This window comes from Setaria italica, chromosome III (assembly GCF_000263155.2).
Source record: "Setaria italica strain Yugu1 chromosome III, Setaria_italica_v2.0, whole genome shotgun sequence".
NCBI classification, from domain to species: Eukaryota; Viridiplantae; Streptophyta; class Magnoliopsida; order Poales; family Poaceae; genus Setaria; species Setaria italica.
This window is the reverse complement of record NC_028452.1, coordinates 3559191-3570282: the sequence shown is the minus strand read 5'-3', so window position 1 is coordinate 3570282 and position 11092 is coordinate 3559191. Positions and strand designations below refer to the sequence as shown.

At 45.6% G+C, this 11092-nt stretch overlaps 1 protein-coding gene across 1 annotated transcript; it reads right to left on the bottom strand.

Annotated features, from left to right (window-relative positions):
* Positions 1-1655: 1655 nt before the first annotated feature.
* LOC101773457 (transcription factor APG) lies at positions 1656-4787 on the bottom strand. Its single transcript, XM_004960376.3, has 6 exons — positions 4492-4787; positions 3553-4396; positions 3368-3460; positions 3192-3257; positions 2684-3097; positions 1656-2586 (listed from the first exon to the last, which is right to left on the bottom strand). The coding sequence occupies exons 1-6, from the start codon at positions 4770-4772 to the stop codon at positions 2551-2553; spliced, it is 1734 nt and encodes a 577-aa protein (XP_004960433.2). The 5' UTR covers positions 4773-4787; the 3' UTR covers positions 1656-2550.
* Positions 4788-11092: the final 6305 nt, after the last annotated feature.

Below are 11092 nucleotides of genomic sequence, written 5' to 3'. Positions count from 1 at the left end.
ACTTGCGGGAGGCTACAGGTAGCGATAATACTCATGGATTCAAAATGGAATCAAATTAGGATAGTACTATTTACCATATTTTAATTTAAATTCCAATACGAATATGGATATTATCAAATATGAATACAAAACGAATGAATAGTTCAAATTCGGATTCGCATTTGATACTTACTCGACTTATAACATAGCGTCATAACGAGTATTAATTTTGTTTTATAGCTGGTCTTATAATTGATTAAAAATCATATTACAAGTAGGGAGTAAATTAATAGATATCTTATTAAAAATAATGTGTTTAATAATAAATAATTAAATATATCAAAATAAATATAAAATAAGTATTTTCATAAATATATATCATTTAATAATAATAATAAGTATTTACATAAATATATATATTATTTAATAACAAAAATAACTTCATCGATACATTTAAAAATGATTATTCATTTAATACATAATATAATGTATTTAATTAATATGATTAGTCATATTAAAATTAATTAAACTTTATGACTATATATCAGGCGTTTGTCATATAGATAATTTTTTTAAAAGTTTAAATGGTGTAAATAATTATTTTATTAGCAATATTAAAATTAACATCATTTGTAATTAGTATTTAGTAATATAAATAAGCTTAGATGGCTTTATTGGGTACTTTATTCTTTGTGGATACGAATAATGTCGGATATTTCATATTTTTATCAAATACGAATCTGGATACATCCATTTAACCTCCATATTAAAAACGAATATGAATACGGATATCCATATTAACGTTTTTAGCGAATTAGTTGATTCGGATTTCAGACGTCCAAATCCATCCCTGTATTCCAGGTCCAGGATGATCATGTGCCTTCTGCTCGATCGCGCCGAAAAGCAAGCACGTGAGCTTCCTTTTCTGGCCAATCTTCAGCGAGCCCGCACCGGTAGCTGCACTGCACATGCTGTGCAGTCTCTGCGTTGCGTTGCTCCACTCGGCCGCGACATCTCTGTAGATGATGCGACCAAAGGCACACGCGGCCCTTTCGTTCCGAAACGACAGTAGGCGATGATAGCATCACGCTAGCTGCTTATCTCGTTCGAGGAGATGAGGGGGAGGCTAACCAAGATCATCAGATGTTCACAGTTCACCAGCATTGGTGTCATGACCGTCATGGTGATTCGTTTGTTGACAAGACCTGGATTACCATTATGGGGAGGGAGATAGACCTGACGCCCGAGCTCGTGCCGGCTGGCTGCATCATGACTGAGGCCTGGGGGTTGTTGTGGCTTCCAGGACACGGGTGCACTGCATTTGCATGGACGCCGTCAGAGCTGTTCAGAGCGGCGCCTGACTGCTCCTGGGGGCGGCAGAGGCCTTTGAAAAGGGCGGCGAACGAATCCGCATCCGCCCCGACAGCAGGCACTGTGCCCGCCTTATCCTCTTGCACGGATCACTCAGAAGAGTTCAGACACTCACTGTTCAGGTCTCAGGGTCACAGGTAACTACTGCAGCAGCAGCTGCAGTGTGTGTGATGATCCATCTCGGGCAGGCCGGGGGTACCGGAGCGAGAGCTCGATCAGCTCCGTACATGTGTCGCTTTCGCTTTACAGCCCAGAGATGCACAACGGCAAGAGATGAACACCCATCATGTAGAACTAGCAGGGTGTATTGCGTCGCTTGTATTGTATGGAGACACGAATGAATACATGCATGATGTATATGCGCCCATACGCACGCTTGATAGCTCTCCTCCTGTCTCTCTCTGGCAAAATCCATCCATCCCTGCCTCGATTAGATTGGGTGCGATGCAGTGCGAGTGGTTGCCACGGATGAAACGGCTTCAGAAGGATTTAGCAGCAGCAAACCGAACAGCCTTCCAATTTGCTCCACACTGAGATCCCGGAGCAGAAAAATTTAGAGTTCTTGACAGCCAACTTCTGAGCCGACGTTTTGCTCATGAAACACCACAACTTACTACATCCAACCTCTCACGCGATACATTCCACGAGCACCTCTTCTAAGAGGTTGTTTGGTTCCATGGACTAAAGTTTAATCGCTACCACAACGAATGTTTAGATACTAATTCGGAGGACTAAATATGAGCTAATTATAAAACCAATTGCACGCTAATTTGCGAGACGAATCTATTAAGTCCAATTAATCCATGATTTGACAATGTGATGCTACAGTAAATTAATTAGTCTTAGTAGATTCGTCTCGCGAATTAGCCTCCATCTGTGCAATTAGTTTTATAATTAGTCTATGTTTAATACTCCTAATTAGTACCTAATATTTCGATGTGATAAGGACTAAACTTTATTAGTCCGTGGAACCAAACCCCCCTTAAATTCTCTTAGAATCTACAGGCAAATTACAGCTGAGATGCGACGTTAGCAGGCTAGGTAAAAATGTTTGTTCAGACCCGAGCCTACTGCATGCCTACGCTTCTTCAGACACACATCGATGGAGCAGCCAAATTCAGAGGAAACAGAGCGACCAGCCGACTGCCGCCTAGCTCAACGCGCGCGATCTGCAACAACATGCGGAGCGCCTCGTCACCTTCACGTCTGCTTCGGATGCTGCTGCTTCTGATCGCCCTGTTAAGAAGCACATCAAAATGGTGTTTTGATGGGTTACTGGCACAGGAAATACAGAGACCGAAGCGCATTGCAGGACACTGATCCTTGCAGCTACCTGTGTGACGACGGGAACCGGCGGTTGGTCCGCTTCTGCTCCTCGCCGTGCAGGAGCAACTTCCATCTGCTCGGGCGGCGCGGTGGCCATGTGAGCGAACGCCGCCGCGGCCGGCGGCGGCATCGCCTGCCCGGGCACGCCGAACATCGGCCCTGGCGGCATTGCCATCGGCGGGCACGGGAAGTGCACGCCGGCAGCGCGGGCCATGTCGAAGGCTGCCGCCGCCGCGCCCATGCTGAACCCCAGCCCCATGCCGAGGTGGGGGAAGTGCGCCGCCATGGGGTGCGGCATCTGCATCGCCGGCAGCAGCATCGGCGGCACGCACAGACCCGTCCCCATCGACATCATCTGCACCTGCAGCTGCAGGGTCTTCAGGTACTCGATCGCCTCCTCCAGCATGGACGCCTTGTCGATCTGCAACAGAAGCAAGCGTGTTAGTGGCGTGTGCCAGACGAATGAAGCAACTGGATGGATTCCATTTTAGGATCAAGGTGTCAGTGGCGTGTGCCTTGTTGCAGTTGGGGATGAGCTCCTGCAGGGCGCGCATCTTCTCGTTGATCCGGTCTCGTCTCCTCTGCAATGCAAGGTCACAGCAATTTTCAATTCACATCTCATGAGGATCACTTGCATGGCGTGCGCGCATTGGCAGAGACGTGGATCGACCGAGCAGTGCCCCGTGCGTACCCTCTCCGATAGGTTGTGCACCTCGGCGGTGCGGCTCCGCTTGTTGCTCCGCGACTCCGACCTCCTCGTCGCGCCGCCCTCGTCGTCGAGGTCCTGCAGCCAGAGAGGCGTTGCGATCAGGAATTCAGGAAGCCCGATGTTTGAATCAACAATGGCCAATAGGTGGTCGGCCATGCGCATGCTACCTCGTCCGGGCTGACGGAGCAGTCCGGGAGCTGGTGGTGGCTGCTCCTCTTGGGCTGGCTCCGGTCACCGTTGCCGGAGCAGACCGACGAGGTGGTCACCGCCGCCGGTCCCGCGGCCGCATCGGGAGCCCTCGCTTCCGGCTGCAACCTGCGTTGAGTCACCGTGGCGGCTTCTCCGTGGCGGAGCTCTGGGGGCAGAGGCGCCTGGGGGGCAGGAGGTGCCCCTGCCGCCGTGGCGCGCGGCGCTTTGGGCGGCTGCAGCCACGCCATCCTCTGCTCCGAGAACAGCGGGGTGCTCCGCAGCCGGTTCGTCGCCGCCTGCACGACCGTGGACTCGACGGGGTTGCTCGGGGCCGCGGCGGCGGACGCCTGCGGCCGCTGCTGCAGAGGACGCGAGAAGAAGGTGAAGTTCATGACGCCCTCACCGGCGCTCGGCGGGGCCTGCTTGGCCGCGGCCTCCGGCGGCGCGGCGCGGGAGGCCGGGACGGCCGCGCCGTGGTGGGGGGAGGCGGGCGGCGCGGCGCCGGGGAGGCCCGGGTACTCGGACAGCAGGCCGGCGCAGTACTCCGGGGGCAGCGGCGCCGTGTCGCCGTCGTCGACGATGACGGGGCAATGCAGCCACGGCACGGCGTCGTCGTCGTCGTGGACGGGGAACCCGCCGGCGTCGTGCGCCCCGAGCGGTACGGAGGCCATGCCGGCGGCAGCGGCGGCGTGGCGCTTGAGCTCGTGGGCCCTGCTGCTGCCGGCGGCGCTGCAGGTGAAGGGTTGGAACGGCGGCGGCGCCCTCCTCAGCGCCGGCCCGTTGTCCCAGAGCAGCTCGGCCAGCTCGTCGCCCGGCCCGATCCTGCAGGTGAGAGAATCACACAGGCATCATCATCAGCACCCATGCACGGCTGGCTCGAATCGAAGAAGAACTCGCGTCGCGTGGCAGGAACTGACATCCGAGCGCCGCGCGGCGACAGGTGGAGCAGGATGGAGCGCACGCTGCTGCTGCTCCTGTGCCTTGGCGCGGGCGAGCAGAGCGGAGAGGATAGGGAGTTGGAGGTCGGAGCACAAGCTAGCACGAACTGTTGCTGCTTGTGTGCGTGGGATGGAGGAAGGAGAAGAGAGGTGGGCGAGCAGTTAAGGAAGAGCGACGCGCCACCTACCGCAGCAGCAGCAGGAGCCGAGGCCAGTGATGGATGGGTTTGCAGGAAGAGGTGGGGACGAGGGCGACCCATGCGCTCGCCCGGGCTATCCGATATTACACATGGTTACCAAGCGATGGATCCGATGACACTTGTTTCACACTTGCAAGTATATTGGCAGGCGCGTGCATGCGGATAACTTTCTTTCATAGGACTCGTGATCTTCCAGACCGGGAGCAACACAATTTCATTACCAAATCAAGGAAATGGTATAATCTTAGCATATTCATCTCCACATGTATAATTTAGAGCAATCTTACAATTATTAACTGAGACTCCTTTTGAAACCTTCAGGAGGGGGATACTCTAGGAAAAGGAAAGAAATCCTAGAATTTTTCAAAAAAAAGTGAAACATCTAGCCATCAATCGGTATACTCAAATCATCATAGCCATTGGATCTATTATGTAATTTTTTAAAAAAATTACCCACCTTTACCATTATAAAATTAGCCTAAAATAATCCCCTAAATCTATATCTAAATTACCTACCTCTATCATTATATTCAATAAACTAAAGTAATCCCTAATATTCATGAAAATTACCCACTTATGTCATTATAAAAATAATTTAAAATAACCTCCTAAATTTGCAACTAAATTGCCCACCACTATTACTTAAAAATAACTTAAAGTAATCCTTTAAATTTGCATCTATATTACCCACATATACCATTATTAAAAACAACATTAGGTAACCCTAAATTTTAATCCAAATCACCTTAATTAAAAATATACAGCGTTACATGATTCTAAATCGTCTATTTCTTACACTATTGGTATATGATATAATAATTAAGATATATCCACATTATGTATGTCACCATTTATAAAGATATAGAGGAAGTGATGAGAATATAAATTTCTATATTCAAATTATAGCTCGTGAAAAGTTAAAGATTATAAATGTGGATGAAAACATTATAGAGTAATTACTAACTAAAATTTATCACAATCGGATGAAAATAATAAGTATATATCTATATAAGTGTTATGTTCGAATATTTAACAAATGAGAGTTAGTTCAAGGTAATAGTTTGTAGCAATGTGTCATTATTTTTTTTTCATCGAAGACGGGACATGCTAAAAAAAATACAAATCTAAGAAATTCTCACAAAAATTGGAAATATCAAACATCAATCCTATAAACTCTAATAATCATAGTCATTACTCTATTATATTTCCTAAAAAGTTACTCACAACTATTATTATGAAAATATTCTAAAATAAACCCTAAACCTATATCTAAATTACTGAGCTCTGTAATTATAAACAATTATATAAAGTAACCCCATAATCTTCGTCCAATTTACTCATGCATATCATTATAAAGATAAGTTAAAATGTCATTATAAATTTATATGTAAGTTAAAAAGTAAACATTTAAATCTTAATCTAATTATCTTCATGTGCATCATAAAGAAATATTCAAAAGTAAAGTAATATATGATTCTAAATACCTATTTATGTCATTGTTAATGTAGAAATACTAAGTTAAGGTATATATGCATGATGAGTGTCACCATGTAGGCTATTTATACATATACTTGAGGAAGTGGTAAAAAATATTGATTTTTATGCTAAACACAATGTATGAAGGTGCGATACAAAGGATTTGTTTTTTTTATGTTATAGCTGATTACTCCTTTTTTCATTTTAAAGAGTGGCATCCTATGTCCACTATCTCAATCGAGGAATGGATGTCAGAATAAATAGAATAATGATGAATGAAAAAAAGAGAAAATCTTTTAGTTGGATAAGGGGCGGATGTAGCCAAGTGGATCAAGGCAGTGGATTGTATTGTAAATCCGCCACACGTGGGTTCAATTCCCATCGTTTGCCTCTCGCATTATTGCAAATTAAGTGTGAATGTGGATGAAAAGGTGTATAGAGTAATTACTAATTAAAATCAATCACAACTGGACAAAGATAAGTACACATCTATATTAGTATTATGTTGAAGTATTGAAAAAAAGAGAGAGTAGTATGTAAAAAAATTTGATTATTAGCTAGAATTTTAATTTCTAAATAATTTTTAAATACAATAACTTTTAAAAATATTAGCCCTTGCGGGAGCACGGGTTGATGGAACAATTATAATAAAATGATATTGACACGTCATATTAGTGATAAGGTGGAGGAAAGAGGGAAGAAGAGAAGATAAACGGCTTGTATGCTTAGAGCCAGCTAAGAGCTGGTGGAGACACGCGCTCCAACAAAACTTTTGTGAGAGAATGAGGCGGGGCATGTATTAATTTTATAATATAGATTAATAGTCAACTATTATATGAGCGAGCTGGTAGATGACTATAGTGTAACGTGGCACTGTATAAAGCTAGTAGCGACTTGATCTAAGGAAACACACACTACGACTTCTACTAAAGCTAATTGTGGCTAACTAGTTAAGCAGTTAGTCATGACACATGGCATAAGTACCAAGGTCACATGAATCAAGAGCAAAAGTGATAGTGCAACAAAAGGTTCTAACCAAGCATTTGGGTAAGTAAAATCATGCACAAACATTGACATAACATTGTGTAATCCAAAATACGGGTTTAAATGTATAGGGTTTGCATTTGTTACAACCTTGATTCTTGTACAACTACATCCCATGCACTTCTCTAGCTTCAAAATCCAGTTCACCCCTAGATAAAAAATTTGCACAATCTTATCCGCTCCCAAAATGCATCTGCGGTACATGAAGTTGACAACGAGTGTCATCCAGATCCCCAAATTCCCAAAATGCAACATCCAAGTCCCCAAACTTGCTAATTGGTTCACGTGAGGTCCAAATCACCGTTACCCGCGTTAAACTTCCTGGCGTCATCGTCACCGTCCAATCAGCATGCCACTTAGGTAGTTTAACGTGGGTAACACTGATTTGGCCCTCACGTGAACCAATTAGTAAGTTTGGGGATCCGAATGTGCATTTTGAAAGTTTTGGAACCTGGATGGCACTCGTTGTCAAGTTCATATACCGCCGGTGCATTTTAATCCTTCTAATTCATCATTTTCGCCATTAGATAAACATATCCAACAACTCACCTCTTTATCTCCTTTTTCTATTAGGAGTTTGCCTTTCTGGATCTACTCAATACATTCTAGTGTCGTTGCTCCTTCCCCCCCTTGACGTTTGGAGAATGCCATGCCACCACCCTTTCACCTATGTGATCCAACTTTTTACTAAGTCTCCTTGTTCTTTTCTGGTGAGACGTATAATTTACCCCTTCTCCATCTTTGGGATATCCTCGTTGATCCTCCCTTGCTGACCATTAGAAATTGTTGGCACTTCATCTATCTTGATCTCCCGCCAACCACTATCGCCGTGAATAGTCTAACGCAAAATCAAGGCCCTAGGAGGCCTATTATATATGGCACGCACGATTTTTGTCCCCGACTTCAACAACACATCAATTTATGCCCCTCACTTGCTCGCATGTTTTTATAAGAAAATCTCTATTAATCTTAAACAATTAAAAATTAATAGACCATAGATTTTTTTTTCTTATATCACCAGCAAAGCAACACAAACTACTTTAAAACTTAAAGAGCCATAATGTCTAAATCGAGAATTGCACCGATACACTAATTACGGCAAGATCCTTAAAATGAGATCGCATTTCAGTATATTTTGATGACATTCTATCATATACATTTTTACCTAGATATTTTTATCACCTAGATGGAACAATATTTTTATTGAGTGGAACCATTGTTATAGGTCCATGGGAAAATTGTTCCAGGTTCAAGAGTAAATCGTTCCTTTTTCATGTGGACATCGTTAAAAGTTCAGGAGGACAATATTCTAGCTTCACAAGAAAATTGTTCCGGCTCCATAAAAAAAATGTTCCAGTTTCATTCAAAATAAAATATATCCAAGTTTACGGAAAAAATATCCAAAATTTAGAAAAATATTTGTAATGCATGGTTAGTATTTTTTTGCGCTAATTCCAAAGTACACAAAGATTAAATGGATGTGAAAACGTATCTATGGTTCAACTTCAAAAAATGAAATTTTATATTAGAAGTGAAAGAGTTTTTTCCCACATTTAACATGGCACGTGTTTGAGCTTTACGTCCACATGCGGTTCCTCATGGGCCAGACGAAAAGGTTTTTTTTAAAAAAAAAAAGACAACATGACGTATAATATATAATACTCGTATTTAAGAATGTTATATGAAAACGTTCATGTGAAACTATTGAATTCCGATCCTGAAGAGGAACTCCTAAAAAGTCTTTGCATGCACATAGCTAGCTAGTGGTTGACGCGTGCCGCCCATGATCGCCGCACGGACGCTGCTGGCCTGCTGCTAGCCTGCTAGACGACCTCCTCGATCGCCGGCCAATTTTGTTTGGTGAAAGTTTCAGAGGAAATTTCGCCCCTGCGCACGGCGAGTGTGATCTCTCTCGTCGGCACCTGGAGCCTGGAGGCACAAGGGTATGGTAGGACGTCTGAGGCTCAAAGATGCTGCCTGATCCGCGTGCAGGTAACAATAAGATAATACTGGGAGAAGCTACAAGCGTCTTGCAAATTGAAGTTATCTAGCTAGCAGCTGCTTCTCTTCACATGCATTGTTTTTGTAGGACGATATGATGCCACCGGTACGCCGCTGCTAATCATTGATCAGGATCATTGGGAACACAGAATAATTGTGTATCGATCGGATGATGCTGTTGCGTCCACTCGTTGAAGCGCACGATGTGAATTGTTATCTCCGTGTCTCCGATCCTGGGAGCAGCCCTTGCCTTGCTAATTGTTTAATCTTTGATGTTATTATCCTTAGTTTATTTTGTTGATTGCTGCTTTTCCTATATAGGAGATATTTTTTTATTGAAAGTCATAGGAGATGTGTGTGTCTATATACACACACTTGTGTACTCCCTTCGTTCTAATTTTTTCTATGCAACTAGATATATATTACGTCTAGATACGTAGCAAAAGCTATATAACTAGAAAAATTAAAACGAATCCTAAATTTTCTTATACACCTAGATATATATTACGTCTAGATACGTAGCAAAAACTATGTATGTAACTAGAAAAATCAAAACGAATAGTAATTTGGAACGGAGGGAGTAATATATATCTTTGGTTGCTTTCGTTCTTTTGATGCTTAGCACCAGCAGTGGAGCCCGGCGTACGTGTGTGTGAATAGCAGATGCAGCAGATGTGGCGTGGTGGTCGTCCATCATGTACGTATACTTGAGAGGGCATGGTGCTCTCGTTGGGTGCCCATCGGAGACCGATGGCCGGCGGTGGAAAGCATCGCATCCAGGCGGACTGAAAACTTTCCTCTACGCCGAGTGGTTTAGGTTGTGCTTGGACGCTTGGTGTGATGCAACCGGGACGTGGAGGAGGTGAGGCCTCGCGATTCGCAGCTTGTGTGTGGTGGCCGGTGGCCCGTGGCTGTACGCGTCAATCGACCTCTTGACTGACATCGATCGATCTCCTGTTGCTGTGGCGTCGAAACAACATCGACCAGCTGCTAGATGTGTAGTGCATGCATATGCAGTGGGCTCAATAGTCAACCAGTCTATCACATCAGACACGTGGTATAGTATACCTGGAAATTAATCGATGGCTTCGGATCTTAGCTATATCGACGCGTACGTGTGATAGATCGACGACTTACGGGTCAGCAGATGACCACACGCAGCGCTGTGTGGCCACCCGTAAACGGCAACCGAGGAACGGCCAGAGGCGAACTGATGTTGCAGGTAGGCAGGGAGCTACGTCTCGCGCCTGGCCGTCACACAACTTCTCCGTCGTCTACGACGACGTGCTACCGGCGCATGCAGGGTCGCGCGTGCGGGGCGTGCGGCTTCACGTGGGATCTCATCATCCTTATGCAGGTGGTCTCAGCTCACGGTCAGCGTCGCCGCCTGCTGCATGGACCCCGGCCAACAGCTAGCCTGCGTGCGCGAGCGCGGCCGCCGGTCGACGGCGACGCGCTGAGAGAGACGGCGCCGCCGCGCCCGGCCGGAGGCGAGATAAGAGGCCACAGGGCTTTGGCTAGCTATCGGGCTCGAGCCAACCACACGCAGCAGGAGAGCCGAGGAATCTCTCGCGCGGAGCGGGCACGCGTGTGGGCGATGGGGACTAACGCCGCGCTAGTCCAGGGAAACGATGGCACATACGCGCGCCGTCCTTTTCGTACGCCGACGGCGACGGCCGGCCGGCCGGCGCCCGGCGATCGATCGAGATCTTTGCAGAGCCAGCAGCGCTACCGTACCTCTCATGCGCTCTACGCATCTCATCTCCCAAATTAAAAAAGGTCCAATAATTTCACGGACGGCTCTCGATGCAAGGATCTTGCATTGTGTACGTGCTGTTCAAGATGACTTGGATTGCTGT

What these genes read in the sequence shown, in the direction of transcription:
- LOC101773457 (XM_004960376.3), bottom strand. Translation starts at nt 4,772, where the DNA reads ATGGGTCGCCCTCGTCCCCACCTCTTCCTGCAAACCCATCCATCACTG. An exon ending in GCTCCGTCAGCCCGGACGAG is followed by an intron (nt 3,461 to 3,552) that starts GTAGCATGCGCA and finishes CTCTGGCTGCAG; the next exon opens with GACCTCGACGACGAGGGCGG. An exon ending in TCATCCCCAACTGCAACAAG is followed by an intron (nt 3,098 to 3,191) that starts GCACACGCCACT and finishes CTTCTGTTGCAG; the next exon opens with ATCGACAAGGCGTCCATGCT.